At 42.8% G+C, this 19506-nt stretch overlaps 1 protein-coding gene across 5 annotated transcripts in view; it reads left to right on the top strand.

Annotated features, from left to right (window-relative positions):
- DOCK7 (dedicator of cytokinesis 7) overlaps positions 1–19506 on the top strand; it is a 108995-nt gene that overhangs the window by 8243 nt on the left and 81246 nt on the right. For all 5 annotated transcript variants that reach the window (XM_075508897.1, XM_075508896.1, XM_075508895.1 and 2 more), the window contains exons 2-4: positions 1826–1931; positions 17038–17213; positions 17410–17478. In XM_075508897.1, coding sequence (XP_075365012.1) covers positions 1826–1931; positions 17038–17213; positions 17410–17478 — 351 coding nt within the window. The remainder of the gene's footprint in view (positions 1–1825; positions 1932–17037; positions 17214–17409; positions 17479–19506) is intronic.

Genomic DNA, 19506 nt, shown 5'->3' with positions numbered 1-19506 from the left:
CATAGTCTCCTGTGGATAAAGGCAAACATGAAGCAAACAACTTCTTGCAGCCAGAATACATAAAACTTTTTTTTTTTCCCCTTCTGTAGTCTACTTTTTTAAAAGACAAAATAATGCTTCCTCTAGCTAATCTTACTCTCATCCTCTGGCCTGAGGAAACATCTGCTCTTCATGGTAGGCTTGGTTGTCCCAGCTAGTTCCCTTTTAGAGTTCCCTTCTCTTCCATTGACATCAGTTGCCTCCACCTGCCCCCATTCCTGTCCACCAGTGTTCACTGCCACAGCAGTCCTGAAGCTAGGAGCCCACTCTGATGTCAAGGTTTTGCTCAGGGGAGGTTTAACCATCTTTACTTGACAGGGTTTTAGCAGCCCGTGCTCCATGCTGATACACAGCACGTTCCCCTGAGTGAGATCAGGAGCGAGTCTGTTAGCCATGATGCTGTTCCCGCAAAGATTGCTGATGCAGCAGAAAAAAAAAAATCACCCGTGTCCTTGCAGCCTCTTCATCTGTCTTATGCGCTGGTTAGCGTCTCTTCGGAGCTGGGACTTTGTTCTGGGAGACAGAGCGGACTGCAGTGCCGCGGTGCGGTGAATGACAGTTGGAAGTGGGTTTGTCCCTAATAAATTGATCATTGACTCCTGGAGAAGAGCACTCTCATGTTGGTGAGGTCCTGTAGACCAGGGCTAGTCAGCAGCTTTTCAGCAAAACGTTTTTTTTTTTTTTTTTTGTAGGAAGAATCTGGGCTTTGGGTTTGCTTTTGAAACAAAAACGTTTCCACCATACTTGAAAACTTGGCTATCCCAGCTCTACTGCCGAGGTGAGCTGCAGCTTACTGCCGGGTTACAGGATGGAGAACTGTGGATGGTTGTGTTAGGGCTTGACCCACGGCTGTTTGTCAAGACAGCCTTTGACTATTGGCATTTCCCTCTCTGATGTGCTCTTCCTTTGCTGAGATGTTCCCGTGGTGGGTTTACCAACTGTTGTGTTTTCAGGCTTACCAGTGACAACGTGCCTTATTGGGGAAACCAGAAAACCCCCGAGGGGCACAGTGTGTGTTTTACCCTCCAGGCATGAAAGGATTGATCTGTGTTTTTCCTTCCTGGTGAGAAAAGTTGCCCAGTGGTGGGATTTCTCTCTGGCAGAGACCATAAGGCATTGTGCCCTGCTAGCTAGTACATCGCGTGTCCCCTCTGCTAGTCACCATAGTCCCACCGCTACCTTCCCTACGTGAAAGGGTTTTTTGTTCTGACCCGGCTGGTTGTTTCCCGTGTGTTGTTCCCTAGACATTTCAACCCACCCTGCATGGGACTGCTTTTCTACCCCTGAGCTGGGTGTTGAAGAGGGTGGAAAGTGGCTGCCGGTCCTCATGTCTGTGACTGCAAAAAACAAAAAAAGGCAAGGGATGAAAATGAGAGAGCAGAGCACAGGAGCAGATGTGTGACCAGGCTTGGAACTGCTGAGGGGGGTGGAGAGCACTGGAGGAGAGCTTTCCTTGGTAGGAACTGGAAGGAGCCTTCTGGGAACAAGTTTATTTGTGCTTAGTGTCACATGCATTTTATTGCCACAGATGTGCACAAAAGAGCAGTTCACAGAAGGAAAAAAATGTAATTGCTGTTAAGAACGTGCGTATGCAGCCTTGCGAGAATTTTGTGATTCTTCGGGAATTTAATATACAAGATCTGTTCGCACTGGCCGGTGACACTCATTATTCCAACCAGCGCACTAAGTATTTGGTTTCATTCCAGCAGCAGTTTAAAGCATATTTAATATATCATCTTCATTGTAATTCTTTTACAGAGATAATGTTGTCCCTGTCTCGTTTCAGAACTGTAGCTGCTGAAGTCAGGAAGCAGATCTCAGGGCAGTATGGAGGGTCTCCCCAGCTTCTCAAAAACCTCAATATTGGAGGCAGCGTCTCTCATCATACAACTGTAAGTAGTGCTTGGAACATGGAAGACTGAAGAAGGTGTGCATAGTTATTTTGATTACCATTTGGAAAGAAATTGTAGTGCTGACAGGTTGTTGACTTAAGCAGCCCTGATAACACTGAGGAAAATAATTCCATGCAAAACCCACTAATTTTGGAGGTCTCTATCTTGCAAATCGGTTGGTGTGGCTGGGAATTTGTGTTTCTTCAGCATCTTTGTAGGACAAGGGGCTCCCTTGACCAGATGTTAGTTGTTTTATCCCAGAACAGCCTGGACTGGGCATTACATTCCATGTACGTGTGTGGTTCTCTCCATGAAGAGCTCTTTGCAAGCTCATGCACTTCAGGTAGCTGGTTTTTTGTGTTTCTTGTCACTCTTGAGAGCAGGACCACAGTGGCTCATCTACTGTTCAGAAGTATTTTAAATGTTATTGTGAAAGTTGAATGTGGTTATTCCTCAGGAATGTATATTTACTTACAAGTTTACAGTCCACTTTCAAGAGCAGCTGAAATGTAGGCCACGTTGTGAAGGCTACCCTTTCTGAAGTCAGGTTTTCTTGCATGGCCTACCAGTAACCTTCAAAATTTATTCAGCATGGTGGTAAAAATGTCAAGAGTTCAGCAAACTTTTTCAGGCTGGAACTGTATGTTTGGAAGTGTTCCTTTGATTTGGATTCTTGCTTCAGGTCATAGCAGTTTCTTTTGCAGCAGTCAACTTAGAAAACAAATATTACAGCATCTTGTTTTCTTCAAAGAGGGTTGATTAGGTCAGGGAGTACTGGAAATGTGCCGTGAATTTCATAGTCTGTACAAGTGTTCTGAGTTTGCAAGAGTTCTTCTCTTGTTTTGGAGTAGGGACCTGTAGAGTTTCCTCAGTTCGTGTGCTGCTCTGTGTCCAATGTAATGCGTTAAAGCTTTCTCATACAGAGCACGAACGCGTCCTTGGCGCTCATCTCAAAAGGGATCTCCAAGACTAAGTTGACCTCTAGCTTAGAAGAATGACTTCGCTGCAGGCTGAAAGTTCATCTTTAAGGAGATCCGGCTGTGCCAGAGTCACTGGGGATTGAAGAGGGCTGGAATTCCTGTCATTTCCCTCTGCATCAGCTGTGTGAGTACAAGGAGACCAGAAGGCTAGCTTTGTCAGCTGTGTGCCCAGCCTTAATGGTGAGAGAGCACGAAGGAGGAGGGATTAACGAGAGCGGTGTGTCCAGGGCTGATGCTTTATCGCAGCAGTCTCTGTAGGGGTGTGGAATGATAATACAAAGCCCTGACTTGGCAGTTCTGTATGGTCTTTTGCATAATCCAGCGTTAGGCAATAGGGAGGGACCCCTGCTATTAGCGGTGTACACTGGATGGAGCACTTGGGGTCATTGAATCCACTTCCCTGCAGCAATGCATGGCTGAGGAATAGACGCCTACTTTTGAAGGTTCCATTGGATGTCCATCCCACAAGCTTCTGTGCCTCACTTGTCTCACGCATGCTTTCATCTTGGAACAAGTTGGCTGAATTGCCTTTCTACTCCCCATTGCTTTCATAAGGCGAGATCTCTTCTGTGTACCTCTCCAAGCTATTCCTCAGCCAGCCATATTTTTCATAACTGTTTTTCCTTGTATCACCTCCTTTTGCTCTGAATTGTCTCTTCCACTTTTTCTTCCTATTTCTAAGGTTTTTCCATTCTGCCATCATCAAAGTGTGCACGCTCAAAGCTTCAGTCCTGTTGATCTTCACATGTAATTCTTAATGCAGGATCAAATTTGTTGGTCACAGTATTGTCAGCCCTGTCTTCAGTTCTGGTATCTCTCATTATCCTGTTGCTGTTGTGCTTTCTAGGAAATATATGCAAGTATCTATAAAAATCCTGGAAAAGGTCATGCTAACTGGAAGCAGGCTCTGAGCCTTTTCTATCAAACTGCATTGCGCGATGGTTGATGTGATAAGCTCCTAGTTTGTCATATTAAATTCTGTGCCGAGCAGAGATGCTCTTCAGAAGCATGATTAACGTGGAGCGATAGTTTTGTAGGAGATAGTTTGTAGGAAAAGTGTATTTAGTTGTCATGAGTCTATATCCTGAGGCTGCATAATATGACAGAGGTTCGCTTGCACTGAATTTTGGGTTAATTTCTCTCCCTTAGGCATCTATCAGAATCTGCTGTGCCTGCCTGTCCTGGTTTGATAACAAACGTTATGCAGAGAGAAAGCATTACTGCTGTGAAGCTGAAATAGCTATTTGCTCTGGAAAAGTTCGGAAGTTTGTGTGTCATTACACTTTTATAGAGAAGAAATAGAAGGCCCTGAATCTGCATGGCAGTTTTGTATAGCCATACTGGTTTGAAAGCCTACAGCAGGGTGCGTAGAGTGGGTTTAAATAGGAAGTTTATGCTAAAATGTATGGATATTTTAATAAAGCTATGTGATTGAGTTTCATGTGAGTATCTCCACAATGGCAGCAACAGTTGCACTGTTGAGTGTGCCGCATGGAACTGGAGGACTTTTAATGATAATGCAGTCTCTCCTATCCCGTGCATCTTGCTCATCGTGTTGGGCACTTCCATAGATAGTTATGATCCAGATAAGGTCAGCACTGATTCTCTGTTGACAGTTGCCAGAGTAGCTGCTTATGGTAATTTGTCTGCGAGTCTCATCACATGCAGTCCAATGGAGACATTTTTATGGAGAAATGTATGCTTTTGTGAATGAAGGGCCCTCAGCACTGTGCTTGGTTGGGCCTTTTGTTTCTTGTTGGCTGAAGCCAGTGCAGGGACTTTTCACACTCAACAGACTTGCATGTGGTTGAACCTAGGATAAATGCAAAAACCTGTCAGCTGAATTTTAGCGAGTCTCTTCCCTTTTGCTTCACGAGCAGCAGACAAAATGCTGCCAGAACTGTTTCTAATTTAGTATCTGGTAGAGCTGGGGAGAAGACACTGCTTTCAAATGACTGTACAGGAGCTTGCGGTTTATTATTGTCAGCCTCCACCCTTCTGCCACTTTAGGAGCAGCTGATTTTAACTGCACGTCCCGCAAACCACAGATACGGGTCCAAAGCCTTCAGAGGCTTTCCGTGTGTAACCTGATGTGCTGAATTGGGACTCCTCGCAGGATGCAGTCCTTGCAGCACTGAGCTTTTATTTTTGAAATCCAGAACAGAAGGCACTGACAGTTTGTTACTGAGAAATAGGAGCTGGTAAGGTCTTAGAGTTGGAGGAGATTTTATTTTTTGAAGTTACTTTTGCAAGTCTCTCTAAATGCACTGGTAAATCAAGTGCGCGTTCGCACCTTGCTGTTTACGTTCTAGGTTGTAAGCCACGTGCTGTGCTCATCTTCAGTGCATCGAGAGGTTCAATATTCCCTTGTGGGAGCTGGGGCTTCTCACTGGCAAACTCACTGATTGAATGCACTGAAAGCGGAGAGCTTGCACTTCCTTCCAAAGAATTCCCCAGCATCTTGCAAGATGGGGTATTTGCTTTGTTTATTTGATGAACCGGACTGTTTACTATGGGCTATTATAATCCCTCGTGACTAACCACTTTCTTTTCTTTCCAAGTTTATTCTTTCTGTTGAGCAACTCCTTGTGCTGTGGTACTTGTTAACTCTGTCTGCTCACCCTCTGTTGCACCAGTGATTTCCTCTCGTTGCTGCATGCTGCAGTGTGGCAGAGGCCTGATTCCTCCCTCCGGATTTCTGCGGTAGTTTTACCTGGATGAAGCTGGATTGTGGATTGTCAGAGATTAGCATGAGTTACTGTTGCAGCGAACCAAAGCTTTCTCTGAATCTTGGTGTGCATGCCTTGGTTTGCTGTTTAATGGCTGCTTGTTATGCTGCTCTGGTGTGGGAAGAGCAGAGTTTTGGTTTTTATCTGCAAATGGACTCGTAGTCTGTTTTTTTCCCTGTGTGTGCTGTCCTTTTATGAGGGCAGATGATGTTCTCGAAGGACAGAAAATAGTTACTAGGTATCTGGACCTCTCTTCAGTTGTAGCCCAGGTGTTTCTGTGTCTTGTTCTACATTCAGCAACTTTTGTTGCTTAATGATATTAATATTTTTCAAATTAGATAAAGACTTATAAAATCTTGCATTTCTAAATACTTCACTTTTGAGTGCCAAAGATAGTCTTTTAAATGTTTTTGGTTGTTGTCCAGAACTTGATTTTTTTTTTTTCCCTAAGGAAAGAAAATTTTCTTAATTTTTTTTTTTTTAAATCTCTAGAGGTATATTTTAATTAGAAGAGCAGCATTTCACAGGACTTGCAAATAAGCAGAATGAATGTATACTCAGTTGCTTTACAGAAAAATTGCAGCTGTTTCCAAAGGATTAGGGGTAATATTTCCTGTCTGTTGGTGTATGTTACAGCATAGTTGAATGTTAGTATGAGGAGGAACACTGTTATAAGAGATGCTAATTAGTCTGGGAATAAAGAGGTCTGCATTCTTGGACATGATGTGATCTGACCATGTCTGGTCTCAGCGCTCCATTTTCTCCATGTAAAATAAAGGTGCTGACATTTACATATCTTTGTAAAGCGCTTTGGAGTTTATGGGCATTATCTGGGCTAATTGAAGCTTTGTCTTGGATATATTGGATGTCAGACTTTGGTTGTGTATTCAAAGATAGTATCTAATTATTCAATAAGAGAATATAGGTTCCTTTGTATATTTTCATTGTTTATTTTAGCATCATTTAAAAGAAGAAGAAAAGATAATCTGTGCAAATGAATGGAAAACACTGCAAGGGAAAACATGACAGTATCCTATGTGGCACAGTAAAGGGCGTTTTGAAGTGTTCAGAGCCAAGTAATTTTATCACCAAAATCACTAAAATGAAAAGGAAAATGAGCCAAGTCTTAATGCTGTCTCAAAGCTGATTAAGGCTTAATAGCAACTCCCATTATATGTATTTCCTGGAGGTTTTGCCCTGCGTTGCTGAATGGTCTATCCTCATCAGACAGGGGAGGATGGGAGAGGCATCCACATCCTCTTCCCTGCCTCCTCCCATTAGGGATTACTCACAGTTAACTCTGCTCTGGTGCAGGCGCTTTCTTTAGTAAATTAAAACTGCCACATACTGTTTCTAAAATCAGTAGTGAGTCCTGTTGCAGAGGTCTTGAGCATTTTATATGTTAAGTTGGTGAGTCTGGTATCCATTGAAAGGTTGCTGAGTCTCATTTATGTGCAATAACTTAAACAGTTTATACGTTAGCAGTGATAACTAATCTTAACTAAATGTTATTATACCAAGTGAATTCAGTTACTTAAATGAAGCATTTATGACAGGCCTGTTAATAAATGCTCAGAATCTAAAAATGCCATTAAATCCTACTCTTTGTTTATTAAAGTTAGTTGTGACACATCTTTTTCCGAAATAAAATACAGAATCACAGAATCGTATAGGTTGGAAAAGACCTTTAAGATCATCGAGTCCAACCGTAAACCTAACACTACCAAGCCCACCACCACACCATGTCCCTAAGCACCTCACCCAAACGTCTTTTAAATACCTCCAGGGATGGGGACTCAACCCCTTCCCTGGGCAGCCTGTTCCAATGCTTGATAACCCTTTCAGTGAAGTAAAATTTCCTAATATCCAGTCTAAACCTGCCCTGGCACAACTTGAGGCCATTTCCTCTCGTCCTATGGCTTGTTACTTGGGAGAAGAGACCGACCCCCACCTCTCTACAACCTCCTTTCAGGGGGTTGTAGAGAGCGATAAGGTATATACATATAATACGTAAACAAACTGATGTTTAGTGGAAACTCTGCTAATAACCCTAAACTGCAAAAAATTCTTAATATTGGATTCAAATTGCAATGTAAGAATTTTCAGTCTAAGTCCCTGTTGTTCTGCTTGCAGTCTTTCATGGTAGTGCTGCCATGGTCCCAGCAAGCAGCAGTGGATTGGAAGACCACTGCTTCACGATGCTAAATTACAGCTGCTTTCTCCTTCTCGGCTGTCTCGCTGCCGCTTGCCTGTGAAGGCTCAGGAGAGCAGGCGGAGCGTGCTTTAGTACTGGCTGTGAGAGTGCATGAAGGAGTAAGTCGATGTCAGAGGACACGTGAGCATGTGAGGTGTAGATGTGCTGCTGCAACAGTTCCTTTGTATATATGCACTTGGCAGTCTTTTGCAGTCATAAGGCAGCTTAAATGCATTGTTAGTCTTTTTAGCGCTAAGCTAATTTGAATGAGACCCACATCTCTATTATGTGGGCTAGCAGGGTTGGGTGGATGCACCCGTGTTTTACACCGGCCTGGCCAATGCTATCACTGTGCGGGAACACTTGGGTGGCTCTGCAGAGCCAGCTCTGAACAGCAGGCAAGGAGGCTCGAGGCTGGAGGTCCACTGTGGTCCCCAGAGCTTCGGTCGACAGGTTGCACCTTCCTCTGTGATGGTGTGCCGCTGCAGGGGTTAGCTGGGTGCTGGGGCTCATTGCTGGTGTCTCCAGGCAGGGCTGCTCAGCTGCACAGAGCTGAGACATTGGGACCGTCTGTGCCCAAAGCTGGCTTGGCCTTGCCTGGTTTGTTAGGTGGAGCTTTGCTCTCCCTGAATGTGGCAGACCCAGTAATTTCTTCACCTGGGCACGTACATAAACCACTTCAGCTGTCCTCTAGTGCTGCTCCTGAGCTAATAGCATAGGCAGCTCCATGCGACGCCAGCTCTGGCGTCTTCGTGTGTCTCCTGGTTAATCCATACCCTGGATAAATTGCCCACTGATAATTGAGATGTGACTGTGCCAAGTATTTTCCACTGAGAAGAGCGTGCACGTTCGTGGTTACCACAGTTCAGCTTGCACAGTTCAGAGCCACCATGGTTTGCCTGTATGAACACTAAGGGTCCGGAGGGATCCATCTCCGCTGATCTGATTTAGTGTTTCTGCCAAAAGTGGGAAGTCTGTGATTTTTCTAGAGTCTCTGATCAAACTGTTCAGCTTTTTCATTTCTTTAATAATGGAGCTTTGATGTTTTCTTTGTCTCAGTCTCTGCGCTCTCAGTCTTGGTGCAGTTTATCAGAGGGTAGCTCTTTCAGATCAGTCTCAGCACTTGCATTTTCTATATCAAAGTCTTTGTGTTCTTGAAATACTCTCTTGGTGAAATTACATGATTCTTAGTCATCAAAGAAGATACTGTCGTTCTTCTTACCCATCCTTGGAGGTATAACTCATGTCTTTCTGGGTTTGGTAATAAATTGCTTTAGTATTCCCAGATAACTAATTAATCTCTGATTAATATTAATATTTCTATACCCAAATGGCTTCTTACATTAGCAACCAGTTATAATAGCAAATAACCTAGCAATGTTTGTACATAAAACATGGCACTGGTTTTGTTAGTGGCTGTTATTTGTTATATGTAGGATCCCTCTTTAGGTAGGTATATTTACAAATATTTCCTTTCATTAGAGGTTTTTCCCATTTCAAGCATTGTGATATTACATGAATTTGACACACATTACAGATCACTGGGCTTGTCTGTAAAAAGAATCCAGAATTTAATACTAAATATTCTCAGCTCTTAAAAATGGAGGCTTCAGACTATTTCTAAAACATTTTTTGTCTTAACAGAGAATGCTTACAGAAATTTTTGAGGCACATTTACAATTTGAAATGAAGGACTTGTATCAGCTATTCTCTGTAGTAATTACGTCTTTCAAAACACCCTGCAAAAGAAATAATAAGAGCTAGAGCAAAACAGGAGATATGGAACTACATTCCAGGGGCAGTACACATGTATGTGGAGATAATTACTGCATTTTATGGCTGGGGAAGTGTCATCCTCCTTGAGGGTTGGTAGCTGTCTGTGGCTGATGAAAACCAGAGATTGCCGAGGAATCTCCTTGGTTCATTTGAATATTTCCATGTATTATAAATGCAGTCAGAAAATTAAATGCAGGAGTTCTCTGTGCTCACCAGTTGTTAGGCATATGAAATTAGGGGTATGGGTTTTCTGAAGTGCAGTAATGGTAGTAGACGAATATGTGATTCTTAGAATTTGGATCCAGTGATGACCATTTTTGGAGTAAGTGTTTAAGTGGAAGAAAATGTAATTTATGCAAGTAAAACATATTTTTTAACACTGTAGCACTGGCAGTGCTTAATATCGCACTGCTCGTGTTTCAAAACCTCTTAGAGTGACTATGGCCTGTAGTTCACACTTAAAAGTAAATCTGTGCCTCTGTTTAGCAAATACATTTCTTTAAACCATTACCTTCTTTAACTTGCCTGCAAATTTTTTTTTTTTTTAAGTGTGTTACATTTCCTGTATTCTCAGATTTACGCTGAGTCCTTCCTACAGTACATCAGCTTTGACTCCTGTTGCGGTTCCCTGAGATACCAGTATCCCTTTAAGGGTGACGGGATTTTGCCACAACAAGAACAGGCCATCTGCATTCCTGAATGCTCAACAAGGGAAGTGACTGTTTGCCCTGGAGACCTAGCGATAGCTAAGAGAAGGCTGGGGCTCAGCTTTGAAATGTTAATCTGCTTCTTCTGTCCTTCCAAGATTTTGCCCAGGGAGGCAGTGGGTGGGAAGTTGGTATTAATTTAGAATTTCAAGCTTTGGTGCAATCTGTTGCAGTTTTAGCACATTATAAATTGTTTAATATTTAAGGAGGTATTGATGTTAAGATGGAACTTTGTCCTACTTTCAAAATTGGCAAGAAATACCACCCTGATTTTGAAGAAATGCCTAGCTGCCAAGTAAAAATAGCAGTCAGGATCATCCCTGTGATGAGGAGCTCTGCAAGGTTAATTTTTCAAGGTCCCTTATCGTATCCTCGCAGGGAATTTTACTCCCACGCAGGAGGCAGGAGGCATAACCTTCCAGTCCTTGCAATTGTCATTTTTACAGGGCCCCAAATTGTACCGTGATCATCACAGAGGCTGGGTCTTTGCCCTTGGGAACGATGCATCTCATTTTAGATAAAAGGAAAATTGGTCTTGGGTTGGGCCATGAGCTACTTGGGTTCAGATCCCTGTTCTGCCAGATGCATCCTGCCAAACCATCACGTCATAACCATTTAAAATGCCCTTCTGTGTCCCCGCCGCCCCTTGTGAAAGTAGGTATCTTGGGAGGGCAAAGGGGAGAGAGAGAGAAGGAAATGCGAGGGACACGGTGCTTTTCATGGCTGTGCTGACCTACGCTAGCTGGAAGAGTCTGCAAAATCATAGCTGGGGTCAGTGTGTTACTGAGAGCATGTCCCACAGGACTACTTGTGATGCTCAGTGCAACACGTGTGACTTAGGCAACAAAATTCTCGAATAGGATCTACAATTATCCCCTCTGCCCAGCTGTTGGTGTAGGGAAAGGATAGGTTAAAGACTTTCAGGCAAAATTCTGAATGCCTGTGGACATCAGAGCATGCAGCAATGATCTACACAGGACTTCTTCTGTGGTTCAATCAGTATCTGTGAAATGGAGATAATAATTGTCCCTTTTTCTGCCCTAGTTGCTACTGTGATGCCTTACTGACCTTCTGCACAGTGCCCAGGAGAGCAGACCTTTAGTCTTTAGGTGCTGGTGTAGGTGTAATTGGTTCAGTAAGGCAGCAAACTGGAGGGGGAGGCTATTCAGGCAAGGGCTCTAATGATGGCTAATTAAATGGCATGCTAATTAAATACTTATCCTTTGGTCATTTCTTGAGCATGACGGAAAAGTGCATCTATGGCAGGTATCCCCGCTGCCTTTGTTAGTGAGGCATCCCTGCTGCCTTTTGAATCACCTTGCCCTGCACACTTCTGCTTGCCCAGCTCCCTCTGAGCGTGGCTGCTGCTGCCTTCCCTGTCAGCTGTACACGGCCAGCATGCTCGGCAAACCCCTGGTCACTGGGGCACGCGGGAAGTCCTGCTTGTCAGGGGGGTCTGCTCTGTGCACGAGGGAGCTGGTTGCAGTCATCTGTTCTCAGGAACGCCACAACAGAGCAGGTCTAATACAAATCTGCCCTTTGCATTTTATTTTTTGCTTCCTTGGTGGGGTGGAATAAGCCATGAGCTTTGCAGCGCAGTGCCCTGGGTGTAGCTTTCCTCCATGTTAGCCCTTTGCTCCTGTAGTTCTTGAGTGAGATGCTTGGCTAAAGCAAGTGGGGGTTTGTGTTACCCTCCGTGGAGTTATGCCACGTCCCCTAGCAGAGGCTTCTGCCCCTGTTGCCAGATTTGTGCAGATGCTTCTTTTGTAACTGATGATGATGATACAGGTAGGTGCTCCAAAGAAGGAAATAAATAGGAGAGAGACATATTTCGGCTAGCGGTGCACTAAAACTACAGCAAAATACAATGTTTGCTGTCTAGAGAAGGACAAAGTCGATAGGAAACGAAATTTTATTTTCAAGCTTTTAAGGGGATATAACAGTGAAGAATAACACAGCCTTAAAGAAGAAAGCTTGACTGTCCCTGTTGCAGGAGAGTTGTAAACCTTTGAAATAGGGTTTTGTAATGCAGCTGCTGAGAGCTGTAACTGCAACAACACAGATGCACCTATGGAACGTGTGTGTGTTAAATAGTTTATATAAGCCAAATCAATCAGGCTGGTGTCTTAGTTAAGGTGACAGAGCGTGTGTCTATGGTCAGGTTAAGGACATATATATGCAGAATTGTTATTTGCAAGTGATGTGTTTGATTCGGGGTAATTGGGCTGTGTAAGTCTGAAAAAGAGAGAGTCCCATTTGATTTCTTCTGTACTTCCAGTTTATCAGTTCGTTGTGTTTGGTGTTTATGTTGGCAGGGAGCAGGTTATGCCCCTCTTACTCATACCGAGCGTCCCCTTTCTCCCTGCGTAGTCCTATTCATTTTAATAGCACCAGAATAGTGCTTGCCCTGAGTGAGGTGGCAGTGTCTGATCCTGGGATAAAGACTTAGTGAAAACTGTGTTAAGGAATTGTCTGAAAGGTTGTCCAAAATCTGATCTGTAATTACAGCTCACACAAAATCAAAGAGTGTTTTTTAAAAGAGCAGCAATTGTGATTCTGGGAGCAGGCTTTCCTTTGCATATTTTTAGCGTGTATTTGCCATTAATTTAGACTATTCCATAGTCCTGTTGGGAAGATGGTCAGAGCTCCTGTACAGCTTTGGTTTCTGGAGGGCCTTAATAAACTCTTCTTGGAAGAAATGGACACCCTTGTCAATGATTTCTTATGGTAACGCTCCAGCATTCCCCCTGGTTTATTTTAAGCTTTAGATATTTGTGGTTTATTAGCCAGTTGGTAGGTGGACTGCACGTTTGCAAATACTTGATTGAAATTGTCCCTCTGCCTTTGGAAGTCTGATGAAGAAAAACTGGATGCATTTTGGGGAGGAGGCACCTACTGTTGCTTCCTAGGAGCTGTTGGGAGGAATCGAAAAGGCTTTTCCTGGAAGTGGGATGAAGATTGCATTGAAGATTGCTGTCTGCAGTCTGCCAGCAAGCAGGGCTGTGGGAGAGTACAGCTTTATAGCTCCTCAGCTGTTCCCCCATTTCTGCTGCAGCAGATTTTAAAACCTTTTAATATGCAGCTGAAAGCGTGATTTGCTATTCTTGTGATAATCTGGAGATCAGCTATATGTCAGAGTGGTACACAAGGAAAAGGGCAAAGCTTTGTAAACTAAGAAAATATCACAATCCTAATAGGCTAGGGAAGCTGGCTGTTGGGTGCCTTGTTATATTTCCTGGTGCCACGAGGAGGTAAGCTGGGCCTGGAGACTCGGAGGTGAGATGATAGAGCAGGTTCTGCTTCTCAGTCAGCGGTGAGGCTGGGATGATGAGGTTGGATAACCTGGTCTTTATCTGAACATGTCCAACTCCTTTGGTGTGCACATTTGATCTGATGGATTCATACGACGATTTCAGGTGACTTTGGCCAGGCTATAGCTAACACAGGAATAGCCCCTTGTATACTGTGTCTGTTCTTGGTCTTATCAACAACTTCAGAGGGATGCAGGACGGAGGAAAGGTTAAGGCATCAGCAGTGAGAGCTGTGAGAGGAGCTGTCGTGGTTCAGTTCAGACACTGGGATGCCATTTGGGTTCATTTTCCTTTTGGTGCATTTGTTCATCCTTATTTCCTCCTCCTCTTTCATCACTTCTTCCCCCACAAATATCTAAAGCTTAAAATAATGTGCTTGCCTTTTATCTGCCAATAGTCTGACATGAAGTAGTTCCTCTTCATAACCATGAATTTATGTTTGGCCTGTTTACTCAGGTGCTAGACAGTATTTCTGGCTGCACAGATGGCGAGTCTAATACAGGCTTCTGGGTTTGACTTTTATGTTTGTTTACATCTTCATGGTACAATAGTTATCCAAAGAGACAAACTGGAAAATTGTGAAGTGCAACCTTGGGCCTAATCCTGTGGTGTACGACGGGCTTGGAAACCCCCGGAGCATAGAGCTGGGAGCTGGTGTTGGATAGTCCCCTAAGCACTGCCTGCCTTTCTGGATTAGGTGTTTTTTAACTAGCGTAGCCAGTTCATTAATCTTTTGTCCAATACATTACAATGCTCTTGTTGGACAAGTGAAATTTGAGATGTAAAATGCCAGGAATGGGGAAAACATGGTGCGATCGGGGCAGTGGCAGTCTCTGCCCTGTGTCTGCTCGGTCCTGCACATCCCCATCAACTCTGTGTTAATACAGGGTTTTTTCCTCGTTTGTTTGTAATTTTCTTCTGTTTATCAGGATGAGTGGATTAGAAAGATTGGAGGGAATGAGGAAAAGGTTCCTCTTTGTTAGCCTGGGGAGGTGCACAGGTAAATGAGTTTGTGCAGATTGAAACACAACACTTGCATGGTCAGCTCAGTTTTGCTGAGCAAGTGCACTGGAAGGTGCCTCAGCTTTGAAGCCGCTGGTGTGGAAGGGAGGTCAGCAGGAGGAGTAAAAGTAAGTCTTAAAATGTTAGGCCTTAAAAATAGGGTCAGTTAAGCAACTTTAAGTCACCCTCCGAGGCTACCTTAACCCTCTGGCCTTCTTCCAGCGAGGGTGCTTTCGGTGTCCAGCACAGAGCTCCATCGCTGCGTGGGTGGACTGGCAACGAGAGGACCTGAGGGAGGGCCTTTTCCCAGCGCCTCTGCTACCCAATGCCTCTGTGGCTTTTGCCCAGTGATTTTGTTATTTTTATCTTCATTTGCAAGGAGTCTCCATTTCTGGGTTCCTACTCTTTGGGTTTGAGGTTTATCAGTGGAAAGGATTATATGCACGCAAAGTAGCAGTAGTATTATGCAGCAGGTCTTCTGAAAAAACATGCACTTTTAGCAGTTCCTCAATAATAAGCTGTCACACATCACTGCTGTACGTTTTGTCAGTTAGCTAGTGCCAAATGGAGCTGGTCTATCTGTATGTAAGAAAGAGATAGCGTGAAGTGATGACATGTTAATGGTAATGTGGGAAAGAGCAATGACAAGTTCTTCTCATTTTGAGTTTTGCAGTGAGGAAAACAGTTAAAAGTATCTGGTTTGTATTTTCAAAAGTTTTGCGAATCACATACTTGAAGTTCATTTCCAGAGTTCAGGATTAGAAGGGGAAAAAAGGTCATGGGGTCAGAGATAAACAGATGATGATGATGGTGCATGTCTTTACACAGAAATTAATTTGTGTCTTTTACCTAAATTGCAGAACTTAATACTGAGTTTCTAGACACCTGGTTTTTTGTGGACCAGATTCTTATCTAGCATAAAATTATCTGGTCCAACTCACCTGACTTTACTGGAGTCATGCCATTTTTCTGCTGAATGATTTGCCTTCTGTATTTTAAAAAAAATTGCAGTATTCATTGAAGTTTGCTGCAGTAGGAGAGATTCTTTCAGTACCCTCTGTGCTAGCCAAGTCTTTTTCCTTGAATAAAAAGTTGATTCATTTCAGAACTTTTTGGCAATAGAAGGTTAAAAACTGGAATTTGAGATTGGTATAGCAATTTTTTTGAGAAGCACATTTAAAACTTAAATTCTAAGTGTTCTTTTTAAAGTCATCTCCAACAGAAGACAAGCTACAGGATAGGTCCCTGTCCCACAGAAATCATCTGGATGACAGGAAAGAGGAAGTAGTAGAGAAAAACTGCTGAATTTTCATGTGTTTTAGTGACTCATATTAAACCACTCAGCTTCACCGGGATGTGCCAGGGAATTCTAGGAAACCTGTCAATTGCTGTAGAAATGGGTTCCTCAAAACTTGTTTTTAGTGTTTAATTTTCTTAATGTCTATGTTTATGTACAGCCTCCTAGGATAATGATCTCATATCAGAATATATATATGTATTTATATAATATACATATGTAAAAATACACAGTTATGCAATGTGAGTATGTATCCAGTTGATGCAATTTTTTTTTCATGTATCTAAAAAAACCTCACTTTTTTTCAGTATGCTGAGGTCAGTACTGCCAGTGAAATCTACTGTTTTCCTGCACATGTGTGTGTTCAGTCATTCCTTGTGTTTTGGGTGCAAGCTTTGTGTCCAGTAAAGATGCTTTTTAAGCATCCATTTTATTTACAGCAGTGTCCCTTGCTGGCATGGGCAGAGTCATCGTGGCACTGAAGGTTCTAATATCAGGGAGAAGACGTGGTTAAACTTGTACCTGTGGTGGACGAACTTGTGTTTTGTGTTTGCCAGAGAAGTGATTTAATTCAAAATAATGTTAGTCTTTAGAGTTCTGTGGCTTTGTGAGTTCCTGGTAAATCAGCCCGTGCTCTGGATTTCTGTCTGGGGGCTGTGCCTGAGGGTGAAAGGGTTCTTTGCATCTTACATCAGGGTGAAGGTTCCCTTTGTGATCAGCGCAGCAGCATGGTAAAAAGAAATCCAAAGTCATACACGTGGGAAATAAAGTGTGTGCAAACAGATTAATTCTTGAAAATAGATGAAAATGCCTTTTTTTTTTTTTTTTTTTTTTTTTTTTTTAATGAGATGATCTTGGTATGCATCATAGAAATATCCAGAGAAATACCGGATAAAAGATAAGACATGAAAAATTGGTTTATGATGTGTGTTAGCTAAGGCTAACACCACTAGGGTTAATTATAATCTGATGTTAGATCAGGTTTCCTCAACAAGGCAGAAGAGCTGGTTTAAAAACCAAAGTAGAATATGTGCATGTGATTTTTTTTTTTTTTTTTTTTCCTTTCTTTCTCTCTGTTTTAAGACCCTTCCATTGCTTGTCTTTTCCCAGGTACCGCTTACAGAAGCAGTGGACCCGGTTGAGTTGGAGGACTACCTTATTACACACCCGATTGCAGGGGAGTCCGGACCCCTGAGAGACTTGCTTGAGTTTCCTCCTGATGACATTGAGGTTGTGTACACCCCCCGAGAATGTCGAACGCTTGTGTCGGCTGTGCCTGAAGAGAGGTACGAGGTGACAGGGTGACACCTTGCTCAGGGGGATTAATTGTTCTGGATTTGAGTATCTGCAAGGCTGAAGCCTGGAATTTTTGTCTGTAAATGCCTGAAAGAGTAAATAGAAACCTAAGTGAAAGTACGTATGTTTAAGAAGTCACTATCATGTCTGTGATTTTGAAGGTGTTTGTTTTTATTCTTTTAACAGTGAGATGGACCCTCATGTGAGGGACTGTGTAAGAAGTTACACGGAAGACTGGGCGATTGTGAACAGAAAGTGAGTTCCTCTGTGGTATTTGTCAGCTTGATTTCATATTTAAATTTTTGCAGGATGGCTAGCTGGTATGAGGAGGCTCAAAAATTATTGTCCTGGCTACTGATTCCATGTGCCCTGGCTTTTAGTTGCCCAGCTCAGCTGAACTGATGCTTTGTGTTTAGCTGAACTGATGCTTTGTGTTTTGCAAATTAGATCTCAGATGTCAAAACCCCTTTGGGCATTTTTTAAAATCTACAACATTTTAGTCAACAGTTGCTCCTTTAGAATGGTAGAGAAATTAGGGAATGTGAACAAGTAAAATTACTTTCAGCATTTGTTTCTTTCTTTGTTCCATATGTTTTTAGCTCTTCTCAGAGAGAAGTTGTATTAATTTTGTAACGGTGTAAGATTTATGTGCAGGCACAACCACCTAATAAATAACGTGCCCTCTGCAGCATTCATTTGTTCCCAAAGAGACATTGGGAAAGTACGTAATTTAAACGAATAATTGTTAATATTAGATAAATGTTGTGATAGTTCAAATGAGTTAACAGTTTAGAGAATGTGCATGCATTGATTAATTTATGCAAATTAGCAGGAAGGTTTCTGAGTAGCTTTACTTGAAACATACACTCTCTCAGATGATTGAAAGTCTGATGACTTCAAGAGCTACTGTCAAGGAGTAAGTGATCCATGTGACGTGCATCACCTACAAATGACTTGACTACAGCTAAAGCTCTGCCCTTGTGGCAGTTGCTACAATTCACTGGTTTAATGTTGTCCTGAGAACGACTTCAGGGGATGCTGAAGATACGCTTTGCAGTGCTAAGATGACCTAATAAAAACGTGGTTTGTAATCTCATACCAAAAAAAACCAACCCAGAAAGAAACCCGGGAGAGAGACACATGCTTTATTAACTCCCAGCCTTTGTGGGCAGAGTCTAGAAGGTGCAGTGTGACCCACCCAGCCAGCACACCTCTTGGTTTCTCAGCGACTTCCACTGGTATCTGGAATACCTGGCTGTGATTCCTGCACTGAGGAGGTTTAGTTGGAGATGGTAGAGCTTTCTGTCCTGTGCAGATCAGCTGCAGGTTGCGTTCTGTGTTGGGGAAAGCATGAAGCTGAAGACATCAGAGTTGCCTGAGTGGTTTGAAGGTGTGCTGAGTGATTGTTGAACTACAGTCAAAGGTTTTCTTGCCTCTTCAGAGGAGGAGAGGCACTACCATAAACATTCATAGCAGTTTTTACTTGGATAAAATCATGGCGGAGGACTGGGTGGAAACAGAAGGGTTACTGCTGGAGCAGGGGAAGAGCTCAAAAGCCTGGCTGGGAAGGATTGAATTGTTTTTCCAGTAAGGATGGTAACAGCTTTCTCTTAATCCATCCTATTGGATGGTTACAAGTGCTTTGGCTAGCTCTAGGGGCACAAAATCCAGCTCTTGTAGCTTTAGAAGAACATGACTTCTGATGTGCCATCCTTCTCTCTCCCTCATCCCAGGGGAAATAATCTTTATTTCAATCTCTGTCTACAGTTCTTTGTAACCAAAATGTTTTTTTGGGGGCAGACAAATCCATCCATTCAGTGATTACTTTAATGGTATTGGGAAAGGTAAATAAGTTTTCTTCACTGGCCTGAAAAAAACAATAGCATATTCTTATTTCAACCTTATGGCATAATTTCTGTTTGCTAGACTGATGGTGGGAATGATCACAGACATCTCTGAAGTCAGGTCTGATTTAGAATGAATTTACCCTTGTTGGTGGGGCTGTGATTGAAATGCAGACTTCCACGTGAGGATTAAACAGATAGTTCAGCTCTCAGGAATTATAACCTAGCAAGGAAAATGCTTTCCTCCTTTTTCTCCTCCTTTTCATTATTCACTGCTAGCACGTCCATGGTTTTCACATGTCTGTACATCCTTCTGTGGTAACTTTAGTAACAGGGCAGGATAAGAACAAGTAAGTCTAGACGTGACCCCAGCACTACTTTGGGAACTGACTTAGAGTGTGTATTGTAAGGAGACTGTGGCTCTGGCCATATGTGTGTG

The sequence above is a fragment of the Mycteria americana genome, chromosome 7 (assembly GCF_035582795.1).
Source record: "Mycteria americana isolate JAX WOST 10 ecotype Jacksonville Zoo and Gardens chromosome 7, USCA_MyAme_1.0, whole genome shotgun sequence".
NCBI classification, from domain to species: domain Eukaryota; kingdom Metazoa; phylum Chordata; class Aves; order Ciconiiformes; family Ciconiidae; genus Mycteria; species Mycteria americana.
The sequence above is the reverse complement of the archived record's forward strand: the minus strand, read 5'-3'. Positions and strand labels throughout refer to the sequence as shown.